Below are 26,599 nucleotides of genomic sequence, written 5' to 3' on the forward strand. Positions count from 1 at the left end.
GTAAATAAATAAAAGAGAAAAAGAAAAAAAAAACAGTGGAGTGAAATTTTTACTTAGTTTTCGTGAAGAGCGGTCAAGTTAGTAAAAAAACTACAAAGTTTACCTGATTTCCATCAAGCTATAAGTTACTTGTATTTTTTGTGTGCAAATTCTATTAAAATGCAAGAAAGAGGGAGAAAACTCGGCCAAACTATTGGAACAAAACGAGCTACATTGGCTAAATTTTAGCTGCTTGACCGAGCGAGGTCTGTGGGATGTTTAGGTTACGAGTTCCGGGACAACAAACAAACTTTGTTTCTTTCCAGTCCTCTGTAAAACCAATAGTAAACTGATAGGGTCTCTTGATAAAATTCATGATTCATTTTCGTGAAAAAGCAAGGTCTTATTTCAGTCCAGTTTCATAAAAAAGGAAAACTTAGGTTTGAGCTGAATGCAAAGAAAAAATATTATTTTCCGTTGCTTGTAATAACAACGAAAAAAATCGACAATACTACCCCACAACCAAGCTGCAGCTGGTTTTGTTTGTCAGACTTAACTGTTTAACTCTCAGCTTGAAAACAGTTTTTCCGCATAAAAAAGAAAACACGTGAAAGCTGTTTGTTGCTACCAAAACAAATTTTCACTTAAATATACCCTTATGTACCCACATAATTACTTTTTTTCCTACTTTTTTGGTGCAAGTTCTAAGTTTTATTGCGAACGTTAACGTTGTTTTAGGTTTATTTCAAGAATATTTGTTTTGTCAACTCCTGACTGCAATTTCAGTATTTTTCGCTTAATTCTAGGGGTCATGAATGGTCCCTCAAAATTTGCAGTGCTCGTAAAATTAGGCTTCTGCGCGGAATGCTCGCAAAATTTTATTGGGAGCTCGTTTGCTCGAGCTCGCATGCTCGGTTTTTATATACTGAGTGGAGGTAGCTTTTTGAAAAGTGCTCGCTGCTCGCAAGGCTAACTTTTGTCAATGCTTGTGCTCGCAAAGAAAAAACCCCTGTGTTTTGCTCGCAAAGACGATTCGATGTCAACTCCTGACTGCAATTTCAGCCGTATTTTTCGCTTAATTCTAGGGGTCATGAATGGTCCCTCAAAATTTGCAGTGCTCGTAAAATTAGGCTTCTGCGCGGAATGCTCGCAAAATTTTATTGGGAGCTCGTTTGCTCGAGCTCGCATGCTCGGTTTTTATATATTAAGTGTAGGTAGCTTTTTGAAAAGTGCTCGCTGCTCGCAAGGCTAACTTTTGTTAATGCTTGTGCTCGCAAAGAAAAAAACCCTGTGTTTTACTCGCAAAGACGATTCGATACCACTATTTCTTAGTCCTTGTCGCTGAAATAACAGTCCCCAGTGCTCACGTGCCAAATGCAGCCGAAAAGGCATGGGTAAACACAGCGTTTGCCTTACAAGACATTAGAAGCAAATACAGCAGACTTTCTTATCATACAAAGGAAACCAACTTACTTTTTTGCTGGCTTGTGAGACGATTGTGCAATTATTCTCAATGCAAGCTTTATGCAGAGAAGCTTCAGAAGTCAGCTATAAAATCGTTTAAATTCAACAGGAACACACAAGAGCTAAATACAGAATATGTTACGGACTCCAGTGGCTCGTTATTCTTGTTGATCCAGACATATGGCGCCTAGCGACCTGGGAGGGCTAATTTTCTTGAACAAAAAGGTTGTAGGGGGTCCAAATTAGGACCCGTTTTCTAAAAAGATCTGGAGAAAGAAGCTCATCAAAGCAGACTGTATTGTATGTTTGTCCCAGAGGAGCCGTTAAACAAATTTGCAACCAGCTTAACATTAATTGAAGAGAAAAACCAAAAGGATTATTCGATCTGCTCGGACTTTAATATAAGAAAGCATTGGAAAAATTGCTTGACATGCAAGTTTGGAATAATGTTGTCACGACGACATTTACAAAAGGTATATTAAACCCTCGATTTTAAGCTTCAAGCTGTGAAAACAGAGTCAATACAGAAGTTTTATTTTGACGTTGTTGTCGCGCAAAAGCCTGCACTATTTCCTACATCTGCCCACGTTTAAACTTTAATGTTACCTTAAACAAAAATATGTGTATGTCACCTTTGATCAACAAAGGCATCTTTCTAGATTTCGTTCTAGTTATGAACACAGAAGCAGTTTTTTTATAGCGGATTGCGAATCCATAAATGATGGCTGCATCATTAAGCTAGAATTTATAGGGATATAGGTGATTCTGTTGCTTGCTGCTGCAAATTAAAATCCTGTTGAAGATAACATAACAGTTCGCTTTTTAATACTTGTATAACAATAATACATTTTTAGGCGGAGTAATTTTTATTACACCGTCATATAAGCGGCGAACATATCATAAAGGTCAGACTAGTTTTACAAACAAAAATGTAATTAAATGTGGATCAATTTTAGACTGGAAGTATAAAGCGGTTTTCAGAATGGCTGTGTCCATTCACATTTTAGTTATTTTGCTTTGCGAGACTCCATCGTGACACTTTGGATTTCTTGTCCCCCGAAATACGTGATGTGGCAGCGCGTGATTCGGGGGACAAGTGAGTTCAAAGTACGGAACTTGATACAGTGTACGAGTTAATGGGCAATTTATTTGCGTTGGCTCTTTGGGCTGGCGTTATTTAGATTCACTACACCACGCTGATGAGTTCCAATAAGGACGAAACAGTTGTCCGCGGTTGCAATCCTGCTGTATCGGTTCTAGTCGTGTTGGTGTCTCGCAAAGTCTACTTTTCACGTAGTACGATCAGCCTTGCAGTCTTGTTTGTCAGTGCAAAAATTACGACGATTTGACCAAGAAGATACGATAAATTATCGATTGATCAACTCGGAGGACCGCTGATAGAAGTTATCGGGGACGCAAAACCAAAATGGCGACTCTAAAGGTCAAACTTTGCGGTGTGAAGTTAGAGGCTACTTTTAAACAAGAACACATTGCTAGATCTGTACGGGACGTTTTGAGTCTGCTACATGCAGGAACCTTTCGGAACGATGAGGCCGATTATCTCCATTTTAGGAAAAAAGGTTAAACCTTTGGGTAAAAAGGTTAAAAGGTTAAACCTTTGGTAGGCCATGGCCTACGCAATAGGGTAGGGCATGGGGTAAACTATGACCTACCGGTGGATAATGAGGGTAACTATTCTTCGATTCGGCCGTAGCAAATTTTCTCCGACGGCAACTGGCATTTGTCTTTTACCAGTAAGATGGCTGCAGGAAGCGCACCGAAGTTAATACGTTTTTGTAGAATTAGATATTACAGACGCAATATTTTCAATGGTTGTACATGTATTATATCTCATCGAAGATTCCGGGGGAACTTCCACATTAAAAGCTATTAAAGTGAAGGGGAGTCGGGTGATTGGAATTATAGGGAAGAAAATAAATTCGATCTGCGCCCACAAAAAGAAATTCTGGTACCGTTAAGACGGGTTCCTTTTAATTATTTCTGACAATCAACCCCGTCAAATCTACGGGAATCCCCCAAGCACCAAATTCCTTTCAGTTCTAGAACAACATCACATTGTTTTCATGTGGGTACTCTTTACTTTTTGTTTCCTTGTCTTTTGGGATTCCCTCATAAGAAACACGTTTGCACTTCGACAGTGAGGCCTGGAGTGAAATTAGCTCAGTCAAACGTAAATGAGAAAAAGGGCTTTTTAAGGTGGCGTTGAAAGGGAATTTTTTTTCGTATTATGTACAGTAGAACCCCGATATAACGATCCTCGATATAACGATATTCCCGGTATAACGATGAATATTCTATGTCCCGGCAAAAGTTACAGTAAAATGTATGGGACAGAACCCCGATATAACGATCTTCGATATAACGATATTCCCGTTATAACGATGAGAATTTAGCGGACCGAACGTAAAATCCTCCCGATATAACGATATTATCAGTACACAGTCACAATTTAGGCAAAACATTACAGTAATCGAGTAATCTCTAACGTTTCTGACAACAGCTTTGTATGGTGATATACGAAAATGATACTGTGTTCTAAGCCTCTTTTCATTAAAAAAGTATATGTTAGGTTTACTCCGATATAACGATATTTGCGGTTATTTTACGGCCATATCGTTATATCGGGAGTTTCGATATAACGATTCTTCGATATAACGATATAATTTTACTGCTCCCTTGGCATATCGTTATATCGGGGTTCCACTGTACATCGTATAAACGGAGCAAGATGGTTACGTATAAATTTAAAATTGAGCTCTGAGATTTTTGCAATGGGTTCTTTGCAGGTTACGGTCACACGGTTCAAAACAAAGAAATATCATGGTTTGTACCACATGACCGTTAGCTGAAAGGGCCACTTGTTGATCTTTAACGCGTGGACCAAGTTTTTTCCCGTTAAATGGAGGACCAATTGTTAAATCCTTAACAAGCAATAGAATGACAAGTATGACAAAATTCACCCGTAGCTATAAAATAAAAAGATATATTCACTGATCCATCCACAGGTTACAAAATCTTTACATTAGATTTAGTTCCTAAAACGGGTGCTACATGGACAGTCTATACTGTATAAACAATTAAAAAACTGATCCGATACAAAAAAGTTCTTATAATATGGAGTTATAAAGCCTTAACTGACAACTGAAATAAACCCGTCCGGATTATATGCAAAAACAAAAACGTTATTTATATCTCCTGAATTTGCGGCATAATAAAAAATTGTCGCGTCTACACAAGCATAAATATAATTTTTTTAACTTCGTTGATTCATACGTTTTATGCATACAGATCAAAAGTAAAAGAAAAAGTATGAAATGTGATGAGTAAAAATCCTTGTTTGCTTCTATCAGGAACTATATTGAATAACATACGAGATATCTATAGCTTTTCCAAGGCTACGCGCCGATTATAATTTGGAATTGTGTTGCTTGGAAGAGGCTAAAGACACTCATGCCACTTGAATATAAAAGTCACATGAAAAGCGAAACAGTAAAAGCAAGTTAATAAAGTGTATTTCCTTATTAAATGACTTCGGTCTTAGACCAGAAGGAATTTCCATTCGTCCCTGCATCATTATCAATGGCTGGATTATAATGGGCCCCGGGTGAAGAAAGATCTCGCATGGACTGCGATGGTGTCCAGTTGCCTTCTGAGTGGGGAGGTTCTTTCTCCACATCGTACGCATGATCTAAGTGGTAGGCCTTTTCGTTCACTGGTTTCTCTGCCCTGTACCCGCTACCCACGTGGTAGCCATTATAGTGGTCTGGTTTCTCCTCCATGGGGTAGTCTGTTCGGTCCAAATCATAGGCGTGCTCCATGTGGTGGTCCATCTGGTAGGCTGCAAACGGGTACAAGACCATCACTGCAAAGAAATCTTCCACGCTGTTACCATAGATGCCGTACCTCTCACGGATGGAATAACGAATGGATGTGGCGTACGAAAAGAAACCAATCAGGATCGTCCAACCAACGTAGGATATCGCGTCTACAGCAGGCTCCACCGCCATCAGAATGACCCACAGGTAAAATAGAACTGCCAGGATCAACATGTACACCCATCGCTTCTCTTTTTTACCATTGATCTTGTAGGCAGCATTTCCCATCGGGTACCACGGTGCAATGACAGCTAATAGAACCCTGCCGACGCTTTCTTTAGTTGGATTGCTTATGACGTCCAAGAGACTGGTGGTGAACTGCGGACCATGCGGATCAAGGTCACCACCTTCCATCTTCACAGCTCGCCATAATGCCACACACATAAAGCAGAGCAGGATAGTGTACGGGACACCAGATGCTATTGACATGGACTGCAGGGCTACCAGCCCCTCTTCTCCTCCAGCATTTAGTAGAGCTGTAGCTGTTGCGCCTTCTGTCAGGGCCCAGAAGATGCGCTGTATGACAGGTGGTTCTGGGTCGCCATTGGCTGAAAGGCAATCTATGACAAGAGAACCGCTATCAGAACTGGTGACGAAATAGAGAATAATGCTGATGAGTGAAATAACGGAGAGAAACGTCCCTAGGTCACCATACTGTTGCACGACATCAAACCACATGTCATTCTTTCCTCTGCAGGACAAGCGGTACAGGCCTTGGTATGGTTCCAATGATCCTCTTCCTCCCAGCTTGGAGTCACACGTTATGTTGGCAATTGCAGCATCACGCTCCATCTTCAAGCCTTGGCCACCAAAAATGCAAAACCACAAGAATGCGTACAATATCGGCGCTGTCATCGTGCCATGGATGAACTGTCGGATGGTTCGTCCTTTGGAAATCTTGGCAATGAACATGCCCACGAACGGAGACCAGGCGATCCACCATCCCCAGTAGAAGATGGTCCAGTCATTCATCCATCGCTCAGCTTGCTTGTTATCAGGTGCATTTCCCAGTTGTGCGAAGGCATCGGTATGAAAGCCAAGTTGCACAATATACTGCATGTAGTAGCCAACGCTCTGAACGTACACATTCAATGAATGCCAAGGGTTGTCGTAAAAGAAGCCAATTAGCATGATGAACATGCCCAGTGTGAAACAGATCTCGCTCAGCCGACGGATTCCAACCTTCAAGCCGCTGACCACAGAAGCCGTGGCGCACGCTGTCACTGACCAAATGATGATAATCTGGTTGGTGACGTTAAACTCGATATCTGGATTCAGACGTTTAAAGCCATTGTTGATCTGCATGACACCAACACCAAGACTGGTACAAACGCCAAACATGGTACACACCACAGAGAAGATGTCTACCGCATCACCCATCCAGCCGTAGATCTTGTCACCAATGAGAGGATAGAAGCAGGAACGTATGGTCATGGGAAGGCCTTTTCTGTAACCCACGAAGGCGAGAAGAAGACCAACTACCACGTACACGATCCATCCATGGACACCCCAGTGAAATAGGGTCAAATTGATAGCATCCTGAGCACGCTGATTATCGCTGTACCTAGATAGGAGAAAACAAAATGGTGTAACTGGCTGAGAAACAGTTAGTGCAGTTTGGTACTATACCGGTAATTACTGACCTTTACAGCCTGTACCTCTAAAAATAATGATCTCCTAAAACGTTTCCTTCCATTTAAGAGTGACAAACTTAGGGCATGTTTACAAGCAGGTAGGGTAACCCTAGTGCTAGGGTTACCCTAGCAAGAGGTTTTAGAAGATAGTCCGGGTTTACAAGCAAAAATTCGCAGGTAGGGTAACCCTACTACCCGGGTCAACTTACACCGGTTACGCTTCAGTTAACCTTGTAAATATAGCATGTAACGGGTAATTATCTTAGCGCCAAAACCGATTTTCGTTTTAGTTACGCAGTTAATCAGTTCCAGTAAAATCATATTTCAATTTGCAAGCTCATTAACGTGCCATGCACAATTTTGTTTTATAGTTGGAACGCGTTTGACGGAGAAACTATAAATACTTATGTTATGGAATGACCTCACATATGCAGCGTCAAACATTTTACCACAAACTTTGTCTTAAGAAGCTGTTATTCGAAAATAATTCCGTTCCAGTGCAAAAATACGACAAATTGTGAATGAACACGATGTTTCGCTGTTTTTGTCGGTATTTTTAAACATAATTAGCTTCTTGGAGCCAGAATAAAGTTGTCCCGGGTAGGCGAGTTATCCCTAGCAGAGCGTTTACAAGGCGCTTGGGTACAATACCCTGGCGCTAGGGTAACTCTAGCGCTCAGCTAGGGTTACCCTAGTGCTAGGGTAACCCTAGCTGCCTTGTAAACACGTCGATGAAAAAAAGAAGAAATGTGGGAGCGCTAGGGTAACCCTCTTGCTAGGGTAACCCTAGCACTAGGGTTACCCTACCTGCTTGTAAACAGGCCTTTAAAGTTTGTGACCTGTCATTTTGTGTCAAGAGAGGATTGCTTCAATACTAATCCTCCTCTTTTCTAATTATTGACGTAAAATGGGAAAAGAAAGGCAACTAATTAACAGGTAAACATGGACGAGTACCAGCAGTTATTATTTCATATTTTAAAATGTTCTCTTGTTAAAATTTTGTAACAGCTATAAGTTTTCGGCCATTTATTATAGAAATTAAGTTTTTTTTTTTTTTTTTTTTTTTTATTCAGCAGCTGTTGACAAAGGCTTCGGACTAGTAACCGAAAGCTCAACGTTTTTGCAAGGTTTTAACCAGGAAACCTTTTATTTATTTATTTATTTATTTATTTATTTATTTTTTTCAATTCAATTAAAGAGCTCGAGTTGGCTGCTGTACACCGACTGTAATTAAAAGAAGGGAGACAAGTGAATTATTTATCTGTCCCAGTAACGATTTCCATACTTTTTTCGTCTACGTTTATCGTTTACGCTTACGTTTAGCGTAAATCTTATCTTTTTAAAGAAGCCTATGACATTTAATTTTTATTTCTTATACACGTTTACTTTAAGTCCAGTTAAATAATCATGATATTTTTAGTTTTTAAATTTTTAACTTTTAAAACTTCACTCTCTGCATGTATAGATATTTTAGCTCAATAGATTAATTTAGTTAGGTATTTTTATATTTTATTTTTATTTTTTAGCATAGTGATTGTAAAGCGCTATGAAAGATTAGCTAAATAGCGCTATAGAAATGATTATTATTTTATATTTTTTTTTTAAATCGTTTACGCTTATAGCACTCTCCTCTTGGTTACTGTGATGCTTAAGTGCACCTAACCTCTTTTTTCTAAAATAAATTGTTTTTCGACGCACTTGTGAGAAAAAAGTTTAGACTTGGTTGAGCCCTCGATTTTCTGTGCGCCGGTGAAGTCTCGAAAATTGTTCTTAAAACGCCGCCATTTTGTCTCACGGCCGTGTTTTGAGGGGAAATGTGTCAAGCGACCCTGTCAGATAACATAAAGTCTTTTATGCTTATAGCACTCTCCTCTCGATTACTGGGGTCCTATCAGTATGCTTAAGTGCACCTAGCCTAAAATCGGCATAAAAATAAGAATATCGCCGGGCGGAAAAGATAGTGAACCTAAGTGCACTAAGCCTTTTCCTAAAATAAATTGTTATTCGAAGCACTTGTGAAAAAAAGTTTGGATTTGGTTGAGCCCTCGATTTTCTGTGCCCCGGTGAAGTCTCGAAAATTGTTCTTAAAACGCCGCCATTTTGTCTCACGGCCGTGTTTTGAGGGAAATGTGTCAAGCGACCCTGTCAGATAACATAAAGTCTTTTATGCTTATAGCACTCTCCTCTCGATTACTGGGGTCCTAGCTTAAGTGCACCTAGCCTTAGTGAACCTAAGTGCACTAAGCATTTTCCTAAAATAAATTGTTATTCGAAGCACTTGTGAAAAAAAGTTTGGATTTGGTTGAACCCTCGATTTTCTGTGCCCCGGTGAAGTCTCGAAAATTGTTCTTAAAACGCCGCCATTTTGTCTCACGGCCGTGTTTTGAGGGAAATGTGTCAAGCGGTTATTATGACGTCTACCCAGAAAAGAAAAATAAAAAAATAGCAAGTACAAGAAAACATTTACCTGTCCACATAACGATTTCCATAGTTCCCTGGTTCATAGTGCCATACAGGTTCAGCTGTAAGATAATGAGCCACAACAGTCAAGTTTGATAACAATGTTATTGCATGATGTAGCGGTCTTCTAATGTAGCGCTGATAATACACATTAAACCATCAAATAATTGAGACTTTTAATAATAAACATGTACAGTGATGTGTTGTAAGCTCCTAATGACTACAATATAGTTGTCAGTGGCTGCTGATATATGTTTGCTGTATAATAAGGAAATTAATCAGAATCTCGCAGTATTTAGGTTGGGAAACTGGGAAAGTAATTTAGTGCCCTTCAACGATATCAATAGGTTTTAATTTGTTATCATTCTATTTTTGTTGTCCGATTTTCACTGCAAGTTCCATGTCTACATTGTTGTTTGAAAAGCTCAGTCGCAGTGCTTGAAAATTTGTTCTTCTAGTTTAACTTCGTTGACAAAAAAGTATCATATAGATGACACTTATGTCAGTGATATTTCATCCCCAAAATTGGAATTTACATTCAGCGAAATTATTGGAAACATATACAATCCTAGCGGGACATGCATTAGGAGTGCTGATTTGCAGTGGCTGATATTTTACATCTCGTCGATTCTTTTTACTTAGCTCAGTTAACTACAGTCGAAGCTCTCTTAACGGACACTCTCGTAAGCGGACAGCTCTACTTACGGCCGCCTTGTTTGAAACCCCGAGTTAACTCCCATACAAACTCTGTATTTTTACATTCTCGTAAGCGGACATTCCCGTAAGCGGCCGCGGACGCTTTCAGAGATTACGACTTAAACTTTTTCTTTGTTTTTAAGCTCTCGTAAGCGGACACCCCAATGAAAATTCTGTTAACAACCTCTATATCTTGTTTTTAACAATCAACTTCACATAGCCTTTCGACACAATGATTTTACAATAATTACAGTACCATATTTCAGTGCTTGTTTTGTCGTCATCCGCGTCCGTCCGGTTATTGTTAGCTGGGCAAGCTCCCAAAAGCGGCCATATATCCCCTACACCTCCAGTTACGGACGCTTTTTTCGCGTCCCGAGGGTGTCCGCCTTCGAGAGCTTCGACTGTATTCTATTCTTTAATTTGGGGTCGGTCCTATTTCATTTGGAAATTATTTTGTACAATGCAGAATCACTTAGCAGTCTCTTTTGACTCAAGTTCTGAGCTCGCTATGAAGACTGAATCGAACATCGTCTAGCTAGCGTAGCAGGCGCCTGTGTCGTTTTGGCAGTTTTGGGCGCGTATTTGGAAAACGCGAAAGGCGAGAGACGGCCAACGCGAGGGCTGTCTCTCGCCTTTCGCTTTTCCCACAGTTTCCCAAACGCGCTCAAAAACTTCACAGGCGCCTACTACGCAGCCAGGCTAAACATCGTCCGGCTTTACAGATTATAAATCTTGAAAAGTCGGCCCGAAATTTTCATGTCACCGTTAGAAACTACCCCATCCTTGTTTTGTTTTAAATTATCATCACTTCTTGGTATTTTTTTCTTTACCTTAATAAACTGTTATTTTAAGCTGGGTTTTTGAAACTTTAAGATTTTTTTTAACATTGCGAAAAATAAGCACCAAGCCTTTAAGACCGCCATCCCGCCAATGCCCATTGTACTGCGTGCCGTTATCAGCACTACACCGCAATTTGTTTGTCTGGTTTACTGGAGCAGAACAAGAGCTATCGGCCAGCCAAGAAAATATGGCAGTGTAGTTTTTCACAAAAGGGCCTTTTGTCACTCAACTTTAAGAGTCTACTTGAAAATGACACCAGGCAGCCAATCAATGCTTTAGAATTTTTATTCGGTACTGATCAACAAGTCAAGGGTAACAACAATTGCATATCACGATGACATTGCAAATAAAACACACAGTGGGCGCGGCCCTCTTGTAACATACACTTGTCTAACAAGTTTTCTTGCAGGCTTCTCTTATCCATTCGCAGTTCTCTTGCGGTCCCAGTTGGTCGCGGTAATTTAAGAAAAAAAAACATTACCGTAAAATTGGGACGCGAGCAAATTAAATGGCTACATGTCTTACTATTACCAATTGAAGAATCGTGAGCAATGGAATAAACTCAGTGTATGTTACGTCGCTTTTACGGTCTTCGTTGCCTTAACGAAAGGAAGCGAAGTTTTACACGTTTGAAGTTCTTTATAGCTGGAGAGCCGAGAAGGACTACGGAACTGTTATAGGTATCAAATGGTCTTTGCGAGCATTTGCGAGCATGCGAGCGCAGCGTTTTTCTTTGCGAGCACGAGCATTGACATAAAATAGCCTTGCGAGCAACGAGCACTTTTCAAAAACCTACCTCCACTAAAAACCGAGCATGCAAGCACTTGTAAAAATGTGCGAGCACGAGCAAACGAGCACCCACTAAAATTTTGCGAGCATTGCGAGCACTGAGACATTTTGAGGGACCATTCATGACCCCTTGTTATCGTAACCAGAAACAAGATTTTGATGGCAAACGCTCTAATTTTGATTGATATTATTTTACTGGCTGGTTCTTTGAGAGCATGGACTATTTGTTGAGCGGGGAAGTCATTGAGGCATGGCTTCACCTTCACCTGGGGGGAGGTAACTCTATATATTTTTGGGTGGGGGTGTGCCGCTGGGACTCTAAAACCCTTACCCTTTACCAGACCATGTTCAGCTGATTTTGCAACCCTATACTAGACTAGATACCGAAAATCCCTACCCTATCCTAGACTTGCTTTTCTTTAGAACTGTATCGCTATTAGTGTTTTAATTGAAAATCATTTGTCAACAAGGTTACCGCGATGATTATATTTACGTTAGGAAAGCCTCTTTCTCTGCCGAGTTTCTATTCCTATTCTCAGGACTTACTTCTTCATATCTCTCTGATTTCTATACCCTATTCCAGACTAAACTGCTTGAAAACCATACCTTTTAACAGCGGCGCATACCTATATATATGGCTCATATATGAAAGTGCCCCCCCCCCCCCCCCCGGCACTTTCATCTATCCACTCCGTGTCAAGTGGCACATAAGGCCTCCGAGGCATGAGGCATGGTTTACTCAGCTGGAAATCGTCAGTTGAAACTATCACTTCTCTACACTGGTTCTTATACATATCGTATGGTACTTAACAGGAGAATTTGTCGAAATATCAAAGCAATGTCATTCCCTGCCGGCTTTAGTGGTCATATCTGCAGTTGACGTGACCTTTGAACATGCCCACTTATATACAAGTCGTTACGAGGACAAATTAATTTGTCCTTGTGATATGAAAAAATTATCTATCACACGAGGGGCTTCGCCTTGTTGTGTGTAAAGTTCTAAAATTTTAAATTGTTTTCTAAGATAAGTCTATAAATCTCTTAAAAGTCTCTTGAAGGTTGACTGAAAATCTTTTTACAGCAAGACCTCATGTTCATTTGCTTTTGTAAAAGAACTAATTTAGTTTTCTATTGAATTGATCATTTGTTTCATTGTATTATTTTGTTTTTGTTATGCTTTTAAGGCAAAACACGAATGAAATGTGTGGTAAAGCAAAGCATTTGACGCTGCTGAACGAATTAATCTCAATGTTAACTTCACGAGAGTTTTGAAAACTTGCCACCAAAATTTCTTAAAGCGCAAATTGTCTTCTTTTTCGTGAGCTTTGCCGCTTATAAAATTAAATATGCAATTCCATGCTTGACTAAGCGAGATAAAGCTGCTGAACTGAGAGCCTTTTCATTCATTTTACTTAACAAACTCCGTCCGCACAGAGTAAACCGTTCTTTCGTAACTATTTTGATTTCAGTTGGACGCGTGAGCCGGTTTCGTTTGACGCAACAATTTAATTCATCAACAGATATTTGCATGTTCCAAAGATCTTTATGAAAATTAATGATTCTGTGGCCACTTCGCACGTACTCGTTGCTCAATATCAAAAAGCTTCCGTTTATGACGCAGCGATGTAAACAGACCGCAAGTGTAAAAATTTCGATATTATAAAGACTTACAGTCGTATTACACGGAAACTGACAGCGCGCAGTAAATCACGTCCTTTTATTGACCGCAAAGTTTCATTTATATACGCAGCTATTTTCTCTCAAGCGGAACCACTTATAACTTATCGAAGAAAAGATTTCACAACATCACATTCCTTTTTTATTAAAACAAACCCCAACTGCCTTAATAAAAGCACTAACCGGCTCTAAAGATAAAGATTGACTTAGTTTCAAAAGCTATATCGCAGTCCAAATGACTTACCTACTCCGAAGTAGAACAGACCAATCCCGATACCAGCCGCGAACAACATTGTGAAGTAGGTCAGGTCATTGAAGTCTGGTTTATCATCAGGTTTTCCAAGTTTCATTTTCCCATACTTGGAGAAGTAAAGCACAATGATGAAAATTGCCCATACATCTTGGGTACCGATGTACATCCACGTGAAAACCTCCGTAATCCACAACATCCATTTCGACATCTCTCGGTTCGCGACATCAGCTTGGACAGCGCACCAAATCACAAAGAACCAAATGATAGCGGCGGATAAAAATGTGACCACTGGGTTGAATCGCAAAAAAATGCCAAGTTTTGCTTTTCCGATAGTTCCCCATTTCCAATTGACGCGAAGCCAACGACACTTTTCAGAGGCTTGTTCGTCGATTTCCATTTTGAAGTCCGGCGACGCAACGGTAAAGCCGGTGAATGAACTTTCACCTAAACTCTTTATACAAAGTATTTAAACTATGTTTTATGAGTCAATGGAGCGTGCGTTTCCACTTAACATGTCCGCCCTTTTGTTTTAATAGAACTCCAACCAGCCAATGCCGTTTAACAATATGATTAACAAAGGATGTTTTCACAAAACCGTTTGTTACTCGTGTTTTGGAAAATTACGGGGTTTATAAATGGAATCGTGTATATAGGTCCGTGGAACACTCACCGTTAGCATTAATTTATTCAAAATATAATTCGACTTTGTCTTGAGTGAAATCAAATGCAAACTTTAAAGGGGCTACCGTAAAATTCCGGTTATAAGCCCCCCCGCTTATAAGCCGCCCCGGTTATAGGCCCATCTACCTGGAAACGAAAAAATACATCCGATTATAAGCCCCCCCGGATATAACCCCCCCTCTACCGGATGACAGTACTGAACAGGGCTAAATGTTGCTTTATTATGCGTTTTTAACTTAAAAATATGTCTCGATCAACACTCCCGAGGCGCGTTTCGAAACGTTTTTTTCATTTCGCTTATAAGCCCTCCCGGATATAAGCCCCTCCAATTATAAGCCCACCGAAAAACCCTAACGAAGTTGTATAAGCCCAGGGCTTATAACCGGAATTCTACGGTATGTCACGCAGTTTTCAAGCCATTTCAGCACTGACCAACTGTAGATTTAACTAACATGTCACAGTAACGACTTAAAACTGTAGAATAACTCACAAGAAATACAGAAAGGCCAAAAGGGGCATGAATGAGCAAAATTCGAGAGGATTAAAACGGATTGCGTTCGTGTAAACTTGAAAAACGTCGGCTCGACTTTTTTCAAGTTTATCTCAATCTGTATGAAAGTGTCATTTACAGTGCTCGAAAATCATCCTTGTTTGTTATGTCAGTAGCCGTGATTTTACCAATAAAGGCTATTTATTTCCCGAAATAAATAATTTTATGCAGGAACAAAGATGCATAAATGACTTTTCTCTGCCAATTTGAAGTTTACAGCTCTTAATTAGCAAAAAATAAATAGAATTTCCTGAAATACCGTGACCTGCTTACTTGCTTGTGCGCACTTTAAAACCCAACAATACCACCAGCTACGCAGGGTAGATGACATACTGAACAGGGCTAAATGTTGCTCTATTATGCGTTTTTAACTTAAAACGTATTTCGATCAACACTCCTGTGGCCCGTTTCGGAACGTTTTTGTAATTCCGCTTATAAGCCCTCCCAGATATAAGCCCCTCCACTTATAAGCCCACCCAAAAACCCTTATGAAGTTGTATAATCCCAGGGCTTATAACCGGAATTTTACGGTATGCACTGAATGAAACTGGTGTATCCAAATAATTTCAATCCAATCCAACAAAAGACACTAAGATTGTTTTACAGAATAATTTCTCCGATTTTTTTTTTTTTGCTTTCTTACCATGAGAGAACTTATTCGTCTGTTTTGTGTACCAATGCAACGGAAAGTGCCAATGTGCCTAGTTCCCAGTGCTCTTCGGTCTTGTAATCCGGACATGATGGGGACATCCCCCAACTCGCCAGCCGACATTAAGCGATGACGTCATCGATTAAAAAAAGTAAAAATCAATACTAATCCAACCCAACAAAAAAAAAAAATTTTTCATTAAAACAACTAGAACGCTTCTACGTCCGTTTATATTTGTTTCATGCATAAAAATTATCAAGCTGTAAAATTTTACCAGGAGTGGGGTTCGAACCCACGCGGACAATACGTCCATTGGATCTTAAGTCCAACGCCTTAACCACTCGGCCATCCTGGTGAAGTGCTGGTAGAAGGGACGCAAAAGATATATTTATTTGTTTACTTGCATTTTGATATTGTTATAACAATCTAACTTAATTTATTTAAAGTGCCTATATGGGCTTTGGGTTTTGTTTCAGTAAATATCTCTAAAATACTGATTGAGACGGCAGGATTCTGTTTTCAATTTTCGCATGCGACGTGTTTACAACACAAACTGGTTTTTATCATATTTTCACGCGCACAGCTTTGTAACTGTAACCGTTACTATTATACAGGCTAAATGTTAGAAATGCTGTCAAAGGGGAAGAACGATGTAGAAGTATGCTTGCAGTAACTTTATGAACTGTACTTAGTGTACATTTTTCTGCTTGGAACAGTAGGGTATTTTAGAATTGAACTGAGTTTTAATTTTACAATAAGCCATATTAAAATTTTGTAGCAATATCAAGGATGTATAAACAAAATATAAGGTAAAGGAGACTTATAGCATCTGATACTCTTTAATAAAACTATACTAGTAATAACCAAAGGTTAGGAAGTGGGGGCGAGATCGATGCAAGGTGTCGTAGGATTACACAGTAATAACTGAGTTTAACAGACGTGTACTAATTAATTATAAGTAACTTATAGGTTTAAGATAGACAAAACAATTATTTATATAGATATAAGATACCCGTGCAACTAGGAATCAGTAATTTTTTATGTGAAAAGATTGAGTGCCGGTAGTAGGCAATAATGCTGATACACCAAATCCCCCTGGGTTACTACCCCGTTAAAGAAAATTTGAAAATGATGCCACGGTGCAAAGGAAATGTTGACCCCGGTCAGATTTGAACCCACGAGCTCCAGATTTCCTTTTACAGGATTGTAATCAAGGGGAATTTGGTGTATCGGCAGATAGCCCACTACAGCACTCAATCACATAAAAAATGCACAATGGGACGGGTCGCTGCAACGTGTCTCTAGTTCTGTGATATTTTCTTGCCGTGTGTGTGTGTGTTCATCATGTTTTAATTTTGTCCCTGCAGGACCTGCAATTAATTTATTTGTCTTTTTGTGTGTTACGTGTGTTCACAAAGACATCTCAAATGATAAAGTAAGAAAGTTTTGACCACATCAATAGACTATTCAACAATGGAATACATAAAAATGACTTTTTCACTTCTGCACCCTACGAGAAAACTGGCCAATTATTGTAGTAATTGGCGCAAAATTAGATTCTGAAACATGGTCTAAAGGTTTTGGGTACAGTCAACTCTATACGACGGACACCTCCATAAGACGGACACCTGGTGATGGTCCCTGCCGTTTTTTAGTCATTTTACTGTAACCAAACTCTCTGTAAGACGGACACCTCTTTAAGAGGGACAACGGGCGCTTTGAAACCGCCAACGGACACGCACAAAAAGTTATTTTTTAGTGAATAATATAATGCTTCATAACTTGGTATCGACATATAGCATAATAAGTGAGCGCCTTTAGAATACCAAACTTACCAAAAACAATTCGTTTTAACGTATTACTTCTCTGCGTATGGGTACCAAAGAAGTAGTTTTCTATTACAGTATTACCGTTTGTAATATAATAAACAAACGAATCAAGTTTCTGATATTATTTTTGTTCCACTTAAAAGGTTTTGCTGAAGTAAGCGACTTAAAACAGACGTGTATTCGTTGTGCATAGCCGTTTAGCTTTATCATCTCAAAATTTCTGGTGTCACGTTACCTCGACTCTCTATAAGGCGGACACTTCTCTAAGACGGACAGTTGGGGCCGGTCCCGACGGTGTCCGTCTTAGAGAGAGTTGACTGTATTACAAAATCAAACCAACTTTTCTTCCACTTTTCATTGAAACCTATTTTTTTTTTCTTTTCACAGCGCTTCACCAGGATGGCCGAGTGGTTAAGGCGTTGGACTTAAGATCCAATGGACGTATTGTCCGCGTGGGTTCGAACCCCACTCCTGGTAAATTTTTAATAAAAATAATTAACAGTACAAAATAAATCACCAACTTATCTGATTTCAATTTATTTTGTCTGTAAACTTTAGATTTAAGGTTTTAGTTCTCTAGAAAAACGGGATTTGTGCAAAATTATGTCTCTTATGCCCTGAGTAAGGTACGTACAGCAGGAAGCAATAACAAAGACTAGGAAGACTCCATAACCATCTGGCTTTCTGTTCCGTACATCGGAGATAAAACATCGCAACTCTTAAGATCCTTCAATAGAAAGCTATGCAGATGTCTTGCAAACTCTAACATCGAGATAAAAGTACGCGAGAGAACAACGAAACTATGTTTCTACACCAACAACAAACATCAAGTTCCATTTTTGGATCAATCAGATGTTATTTACAAATTCAATTGCCCTGGTTGTCAATCAGCGTATATCGGCAAAACGTACAGAAGTCTTTTTGTCCGAACACATGAACACGCTATCTCTGACAAATAGAGCGCAATTTACAAACACTTCCGAACGTGTGACCATCGACTTTTCATTCGCAATTTGTGTAATTTACCGGATACTTTAAATATTGACATTGTTCCACCTCCTGTTAGTTGTGACAAAGAATATTTCACCCAAGAAGTCCGTGATAATACAACAGTATTAGATTGTGACAATTAGAGTGATTTTATTTAACCCGTGAAACAACATCAAACAATTAGTGCTAAATAGTGAAAACTAAACAAAAGAAAACAATGGAATAAGTGTCTAATAGTATCTATTTGAGTGGTAACTATTTCACGGTTGAAGTAAAATCACTCTATTGGAATCTTCTTCTGTACAAAGAGGCATATTACATCAAACGCCTTTCACCTCCCTCAACGATGGACTGAATCCAGTAGAGAACTTTGTCTATTCTCTTGAGTAAACTGTTTGTTTCGTCTCGTTATAGTTTTTTAGTCTGATACTGGTATAGCTTATACCGAAATATTACAGTTTATGTACCAAGTTCTTCATTTGTTGTCTAAATTTATTGGCCCGAATCAACCTACAGTCAGGAACTCTCACTATAACGGACACCTTCGGGACCACAATTTGGATGGGTGTCCGCAAAACAGAACACAACAACCTTACTTAAATCCAAAGTTTACAGACAAAATCAATTGAAAAAAGATAAGTTGGTGATTTATATAGAACTGTTATGATTTTTTTCTATTGCGCTACACAGTTTTGTCTAGATTTGCCTTGTATAGTTGCTAGCTTGAAAAATTTCGCCTAAATGTTTCGTCTCAAGTTGTTATCACTTTTTTGATGTTTTTGTACTTCAGTTGACTTTCATTCCTGAATGATTCCGTTTGATCCAAGGTTAATTTTGTACGTCTAAAAACGACTATAAAGAAATCGTAAATCGCAGCAGCATAAACTACAAAAATACAGTGAAACGTCTCTAATACGGCCACCTCTCTATTACGGACAATCTCCGATGTCCCAACAAAATTGTCACATATTTTCTTTAAAAAAGACCTCTATAATACGGACCCTCTCTAATACGGACAACGGTCACTAAATCTCAGCTCCAGGGAACAGATTCATATAAATTTAACCTCTTTATTACGAACCCTACGGTGATCAGGCGATTATATTTTGTATTCGTTATACAATTTCATGATTGTGGCTACAAAAACAGCAACGTAACGCTTCATTCATCTTAGACGTTTTCGGATCTGTGCTAAGCGTAACTGTTAACTTTTTTACCTGCAGCATTGCGTTGCAGAACATTTCGAGTTACTAAATACTTTAAGCTGTCAATGAAGTCAAAAGTGACGTCACAGTGGTGACCTCTATAATACGGACACCTCTCTAATACGGTGACACTTTGTTCTGTCCCTTCCGTGTCCGTATCAGAGAGGTTCAATTGTAGACAGATTCAAACTTTATTAAATTGCAGGTGGTTTCACGCAAGGCAAAGTCTAGGTTGATTTGACTTAATTTTTCTAAAAGAAACTTGGACTTTGCTCGAAACAGTCAAAAGCAATTGTTAAAACATCCTTTGTTGGGCACACTGGCATTGTGCTGGTGCTTTAAATACATCAATTCTAAACCTTTTATTAATTTGTATTTCATTCGAATCAAGGCTAACTTTTCTGAGTCATAATTTATTTCTTGATAAGTTTAAATCTAGTTGTGTTCAACGGACCTATCCATGATTCCGAGTCAGATAAATCCAGTACTTTTCCAATACAGTCAACGACTAGCTTAAAAAAACGGATATGTCAAAACATCCTTTGTTAAATAAACAAACAAAAGCATTGGCTGACTGGGGTGATTTATTCCGAGGGCGGAATTAAAAAACCGCACGCTCCATTGACTCATAAAACATAGTTTAAATACTCTGTATAAAGAGTTTAGGTGAAAGTTCATTCACCGGCTTTACCGTTGCGTCGCCGGACTTCAAAATGGAAATAGACGAACACGCCTCTGAAAAGTGTCGTTGGCTTCGCGTCAATTGGAAATGGGGAACTATTGGAAGAGTAAAACTTGGCATTTTCCTACGATTCAACCCGGTGGTCACTTTTTTATCCGCCGCTATCATTTGGTTCTTTGTGATTTGGTGCGCTGTCCAAGCTGATGTCGCGAACCGAGAGATGTCGAAATGGATGTTGTGGATTACGGAGGTTTTCACGTGGATGTACATCGGTACCCAAGATGTATGGGCAATTTTCATCATTGTGCTCTACTTCTCCAAGTATGGCAAAATGAAACTTGGAAAACCTGATGATAAACCAGACTTCAATGACCTGACCTACTTCACAATGTTGTTCGCAGCTGGTATCGGGATTGGCTTGTTCTACTTCGGAGTAGGTAAGTTATTTTGATAACTGTATATTTTTATCTATTTTTAAAACAAAACTGATCCATCTTTTAAAGCCGGTCTATATTGCTGCTAAAAGGAATTTGGGGTTTTTAACCGTTTTATAAACCAGTTAGTAGCAGTTGCGTTGTACGTGATGCACTCATAAGTTTGATTGATTTTTTTTGAATGGTCAGTTCCTGTGTAAAATAACTTTCACGTGTTTCCTTGCGAATTCTTGCGTGTTAATTGAACTTTTGGTTTAACGGGCAACTAATATGGTTTGTTATAGTTCGAAGTACGTGAATTTTGCTTGCTTAATGCGGTAAACATCTTTTCTCTTCAAACTAAGTTGATATATCTATACAAAGCAAGTTAATTCTGCTACGAATTTTCGTGTGGGAATGTGGGGTTTAAAATCGTTTTTTGCATGACCCAGTTACTAGTTTTTCCGCTCCAGGGAATATGTTGTGGTTATCAATTCGTCATAGCGGGGGTGTTAATTAGCTCTGACGACTGACTGTTCAAACAATTGCAGTGTGGCGGTAGTTTCTAATACATTTAAGGTCATTTGAAGCTGGGTTGACGGTCATTGGGAAATTACTTGTGACTACCTTTAAATTAGAAGACACTTTCGGGGGCCTTTTAAGTTCGAACCCCATGTTGTTTCGGCGATGAGCTAATTACCGTATTTTCTCGATTAAACGCCGGGCCTCTAAGGTGGAGCTGAAAATAGGCCCCTCAGGTATTTATTTGAGGTGTAATAAGCTGTACGTACATTTCCAAGATATGTCTCTGTCAAAAATAATGAATAAAATTTTTCCTTAATGAACACCGGGTTCGAATAAACTTCATGCAGGAGTCAAATAAACGGTGGGTCTACAAGGCCAAGTGTGAAATAAACGCCAGGGGCGTTGAATCGAGAAAATACGGTACACGCAATTCAATTATCAAAAAATTTCCTATAAAATAAACTATTTGAATGTTCGATTGCTGACTGCCATTTAAAAACCATGCATAAAGATTGTGTTGTTTGTTTTGTTCAACTAACTGCGGAAGTATTGAAAAGCTAGCCAAAATAGCTGATCAATAACTGAAAATACAAATCACAGAAGTGCCAGCGTTAGTAACGATGACTCATTTTCACTGTTTTCCAGTCCTTAAGTACAATCAGTGAATGATCAAGCCCTCAAGGAGTATTTGTCCACTTCACAACTCAGTCTTACTTCGCCGAAATCAGCTCGTTAAATGACCTTAAATCACGCATGGAATTGCATATTTAATTTTCTAAGCGGCGACAAACTTCTAAAAGGCTTAGCATGTCAATAGATCATGGTCTTTAAAGCCCTTTTAAGCGCTTAAAAAGGGCTTATCTACGTCACGAGTCACGATAATTTATAAAATAAGTCATTTTTTGCGAAGCTCAAAATTTGCCCAAGCAGAGCCTCGAAATGATAATTTGTTGAGAGAAACAGCGAAGTTGGTTTAAAAACTGAGTAGATTTGGAATAAAGTAGATCTCATTTTATCCATTTCACATCAAACTAGTGGAAATAAATTGCACTTGCACCGTTGAGAAAAATGCTTTCATTTAAACCTGTTGTTAAGAGCAGCGCTGCGAGCCTAGAGCTTGAAGCTGTTTCAGCCCTTGCGATGGAAAGAAGCTCTGCACAAGCTGGTTCGACTGTCTTAGACTGTATACTTTTGTTCAACTTGAGTTTATTCTTCACACTTCAAAGTTGATTACAAATGCTGCATTTATCAGCTATGAATAACCACACCAAGATACGCAAGTCCGGTGTGGTTGGTGGTACCAGTTCGTTTTAGTTTTGCGTTTCACGTTTCCTACACGTTCTACAATGCTTCGGGGACATCAATATGACTAATTTCCTACTACGTCATTTCATTCCATAACCACAATACAAATCCTCACATGCGGTTTTACTGCAAATTAACTGATTGAGTACATCATTGCTCGTCAAAGTTTGATTTAGTTATTATGTGTCGCAGTGTTGCAGTGTTACATGCCAATGTTGAAAATGATAAAATATAATTGATACAATTGAGGATAAAAAATGCAAATAAAAGGAAAAGGCCGAATACCACTAAAAACTCTATTAGCAACAATGGAAATTTTTCTTCAGAAAATAAGAACATATTAAGAACCTAGATAGCCTAAATTTGTGCCAGTTACCATTTATGTAAGAATGTTTAGGCTAACTTGAGAAAATACAGGTTCTTTTTCGCGGGTTTTTACTGTATCGTTGTTTAAGAAAATCATACAATGACATTGATATGGAACTTTGACGGCTATTGTTCATTACCTTACAGCTGAACCTGTATGGCACTATGCACCGGGCAAATATGGAAATCGTTATTGGGACAGGTAAATATTTTTCTTGTACTTGCTATTTTTAAATTGTTCTTTCTGGGTAGACGTCATAATAACCGCTTGACCCTTTTACCTCAAACACAGTCGTGAGACAAAATGGCGTGCTATTTTCGACGAATTCGCCGGGGCACAGAAAATCGAGGGTTTAACCAAATCTAAACTTTTTTTCTCACAAGTTCTTCGAATGATAAATTATTGGAGGAAACATTTTGGGGTCAAGTGCACTTTAACACACTTATAAGACCCCAGTAACCGAGAGGAAAGAGCTATAAGCGCCAAATAGATTATGTTATCTGACAGGTTCTAACTACGCTGGGTACCAGAGGATTTTTCTCGCGCGCGCGGAAGAGCGAAATACTTCGCTTCGGCGGCCAAAGGCCGTCGCCGCGAGCGCGAACCCTGCGCGGATCACAAAAACTTAACCGAAACCAGAAACCACGCATGAAAAGCAACTGGCAACAGGAGCCCATTACCGAGAGCGTGCACTCTGTATATTTGTACAACAGCGTTCTCACAAGTAAAGTTATTTTTAGCTAACCTTTCCCGCAAACGTTTCACAGACTCAGTAAGGAAGTTGCACGCTCTGGGTAATGGGCTCCCGCTGGCACACAGGGGAAGGTCTCGCAGACCTCGGGAGAAACGTAAAAACGTTTATGACGGGTCACAAAGATTAGAGATGTTACTTTTTGAATGAATGTTGGTTCAGATGGATCGTTATTTTCGAAGGTATGGGTTGCCTCGTTCACAAGTTCGGGAAACACCAGTGGGGCAACGAACTCTTTCAACTATCTCTCAGCCAATCCTCCATTTTATTATTTTTCTCACATCTAGGTACAGCGACAACCAGCGTGCTCAGGATGCTATCAATTTGACCCTGTTCCACTGGGGTGTCCATGGATGGATCGTGTACGTGGTAGTTGGCCTTCTCCTCGCCTTCGTTGGTTACAGAAAAGGTCTTCCCATGACCATACGTTCCTGTTTCTATCCTCTCATTGGTGAGAAGATCTACGGCTGGATGGGTGATGCGGTAGACATCTTCTCTGTGGTGTGCACCATGTTTGGCGTTTGTACCAGTCTTGGTGTTGGTGTCATGCAGATCAACAATGGCTTTAAACGTCTGAATCCAGATATCGAGTTTAACGTCACCAATCAGATAATCATCATTTGGTCAGTGACAGCGTGTGCCACGGCTTCTGTGGTGAGCGGCTTGAAGGTTGGAATCCGTCGGCTGAGCGAGATCTGTTTTACACTGGGCATGTTCATCATGCTAATTGGCTTCTTTTACGACAACCCTTGGCATTCGTTGAATGTGTACGTTCAGAGTGTTGGCTACTACATGCAGTATATTGTGCAACTTGGCTTTCACACCGATGCCTTCGCACAACTGGGAAATGCACCTGATAACAAGCAAGCTGAGCGATGGATGAATGACTGGACCATCTTCTACTGGGGATGGTGGATCGCCTGGTCTCCGTTCGTGGGCATGTTTATTGCCAAGATTTCCAAAGGACGAACCATCCGACAGTTCATCCATGGCACAATGACCGCGCCGATATTGTACGCATTCTTGTGGTTTTGCATTTTTGGTGGCCAAGGCTTGAAGATGGAGCGTGATGCTGCAGTTGCCAACATAACGTGTGACTCCAAGCTGGGAGGAAGAGGATCATTGGAACCATACCAAGGCCTGTACCGCTTGTCCTGCAGAGGAAAGAATGACATGTGGTTTGATGTCGTGCAACAGTATGGTGACCTAGGGACGTTTCTCTCCGTTATTTCACTCATCAGCATTATTCTCTATTTTGTCACCAGTTCTGATAGTGGTTCTCTTGTCATCGATTGCCTTTCTGCTAATGGCGACCCAGAACCTCCAGTCATACAGCGCATCTTCTGGGCCCTGACAGAAGGTGCAACAGCTACAGCTCTGCTAAATGCTGGAGGCGAAGAGGGGCTGGTAGCCCTGCAGTCCATGTCAATAGCATCTGGTGTCCCGTACACTATCCTGCTCTGCTTTATGTGTGTGGCATTATGGCGAGCTGTGAAGATGGAAGGTGGTGACCTTGATCCGCATGGTCCGCAGTTCACCACCAGTCTTTTGGACGTCGTGAGCCGTCCAACAAAAGAAAGCGTTGGCAAGGTTCTATTAGCCGTCATTGCACCGTGGTATCCGATGGGAAATGCTGCCTACAAGATCAATGGTAAAAAAGAGAAGCGATGGTGGTACATGTTGATCCTGGCGGTTCTATTTTACCTGTGGGTCATTCTGATGGCGGTGGAGCCTGCTGTAGACGCAATATCCTACGTTGGTTGGACGATCCTGATTGGTTTCTTTTCCTACGCCACATCCATTCGTTATTCTATCCGTGAGAGGTACAACATCTATGGTAACAGCGTGGAGGATTTCTTTGCAGTGATGGTCTTGTACCCGTTTGCAGCCTACCAGATGGACCACCACATTCAGCACGCCCACGAGTTAGACCTACCAAACTACCATATGGAGAACAAGTACGAAAAGGAGAAACCAGACAGCCAAGTGGACAAAGAACCTCCCTCGGCAAATGGGGCTCATTTTAACCCAGCCATTGAATATGAAGAAGAGAAACGGAGGCCTGCAGAGTCGACTCGACTTTAAGAACAAACGCTTTCATTCATTTTAATGATTGTAGTAGTAGGAAAAACAGGTTAAAACTCGCGTGTTTTAGTTTTACCTGTTTTTTTTTTTTTATATATTGTCTAAAAACTGCTAGTTAACATTGTATTCAGTTACAATTCCTGCTAGAAGCAGGTTTTTATACCCGTCGCTTTTTTTAAACGTTATTCTATTTATTCATGTTCGTATACCGTATGAATAATAGGTTAAAATTTTCAACTAAGGGGTGCCAGATAAATGCAAATTTTACATTTTGGAATATAATTGAGGCGTAGAGTTTTCTATCTTTGTAAAACATAGATAGTATTACATAAAGGTACTGCAAAATAATTTTCATTTTAATGGTTACACACTAGGGTCCACAGACTTAGAACCACCATATCCAGCATAATAAATAGTATCACATAAAAGTACTACTCAATAGCTTTCATTTTAATGGTCAAACACTGGGGTTTCTTCGCAGTTTTTAATGTTCAAATTCATTAACTGACTCGATTTTTAAAGGACTACGTTTGTTACATTGTCGCAGGTTTTTTCTACTAATTGTTGGTACGAAAGACCAAAATAGGAGCCTAAAAATTATAAAATCACACAAAGCTCAAATCAGAATTTCTGTGCATAAGATCCACGGGTTCCCAATTAGGGTTGTGCTTTGTCCTTTGGGGAGGCGGGGTAACCTAATAGTTTGTGAGCTGGACTCTGGCTCGGGCGGTCCAGGTTCGAGCCCTAATTGGGGTCGTCTGCGTTTTGTTCATGTGCAGGACACTTTTCTCTCAAAGTAACCCTCCCCACCCAGGTGTATAAATGGGTACCGGCGAAGTTAATTGGCAGGGGGTAACCCTGCGATGGACTAGCATC

General features: G+C 39.8%; 2 protein-coding genes and 2 non-coding genes across 4 annotated transcripts; 2 read left to right on the plus strand and 2 right to left on the minus strand.

The window, feature by feature from the left end:
- Positions 1-4,427: 4,427 nt before the first annotated feature.
- On the minus strand, positions 4,428-14,153 carry LOC144639228 (glycine betaine transporter 1-like). Its single transcript, XM_078498516.1, has 3 exons — positions 13,683-14,153; positions 9,441-9,495; positions 4,428-6,903 (listed from the first exon to the last, which is right to left on the minus strand). Exons 1-3 carry the CDS (start codon positions 14,086-14,088, stop codon positions 4,986-4,988), a joined length of 2,379 nt encoding a protein of 792 aa, XP_078354642.1. The 5' UTR covers positions 14,089-14,153; the 3' UTR covers positions 4,428-4,985.
- A 1,689-nt stretch (positions 14,154-15,842) lies between these two features.
- Trnal-uaa (transfer RNA leucine (anticodon UAA)) lies at positions 15,843-15,926 on the minus strand. The gene has a single exon. It is a non-coding gene; the product is annotated as a tRNA-Leu (tRNA).
- A 1,867-nt stretch (positions 15,927-17,793) lies between these two features.
- On the plus strand, positions 17,794-17,877 carry Trnal-uaa (transfer RNA leucine (anticodon UAA)). Its single transcript has one exon. It is a non-coding gene; the product is annotated as a tRNA-Leu (tRNA).
- A 2,390-nt stretch (positions 17,878-20,267) lies between these two features.
- On the plus strand, positions 20,268-26,001 carry LOC144637968 (glycine betaine transporter 1-like). The gene is made up of 3 exons (XM_078497055.1): positions 20,268-20,714; positions 23,034-23,088; positions 23,926-26,001. The coding sequence occupies exons 1-3, from the start codon at positions 20,309-20,311 to the stop codon at positions 25,721-25,723; spliced, it is 2,259 nt and encodes a 752-aa protein (XP_078353181.1). The 5' UTR covers positions 20,268-20,308; the 3' UTR covers positions 25,724-26,001.
- Positions 26,002-26,599: the final 598 nt, after the last annotated feature.

Source organism: Oculina patagonica, chromosome 14 (genome assembly GCF_052425735.1).
Source record: "Oculina patagonica isolate OP01 chromosome 14, crgOcupat, whole genome shotgun sequence".
Taxonomy (NCBI): domain Eukaryota; kingdom Metazoa; phylum Cnidaria; class Anthozoa; order Scleractinia; family Oculinidae; genus Oculina; species Oculina patagonica.

What these genes read in the sequence shown, in the direction of transcription:
- LOC144639228 (XM_078498516.1), bottom strand. Translation starts at nt 14,088, where the DNA reads ATGGAAATCGACGAACAAGCCTCTGAAAAGTGTCGTTGGCTTCGCGTC. An exon ending in TCTGTTCTACTTCGGAGTAG is followed by an intron (nt 9,496 to 13,682) that starts GTAAGTCATTTG and finishes ATTATCTTACAG; the next exon opens with CTGAACCTGTATGGCACTAT. An exon ending in GGAAATCGTTATGTGGACAG is followed by an intron (nt 6,904 to 9,440) that starts GTAAATGTTTTC and finishes TCTCCTATCTAG; the next exon opens with GTACAGCGATAATCAGCGTG.
- LOC144637968 (XM_078497055.1), top strand. Translation starts at nt 20,309, where the DNA reads ATGGAAATAGACGAACACGCCTCTGAAAAGTGTCGTTGGCTTCGCGTC. An exon ending in CTTGTTCTACTTCGGAGTAG is followed by an intron (nt 20,715 to 23,033) that starts GTAAGTTATTTT and finishes ATTACCTTACAG; the next exon opens with CTGAACCTGTATGGCACTAT. An exon ending in GGAAATCGTTATTGGGACAG is followed by an intron (nt 23,089 to 23,925) that starts GTAAATATTTTT and finishes TCTCACATCTAG; the next exon opens with GTACAGCGACAACCAGCGTG.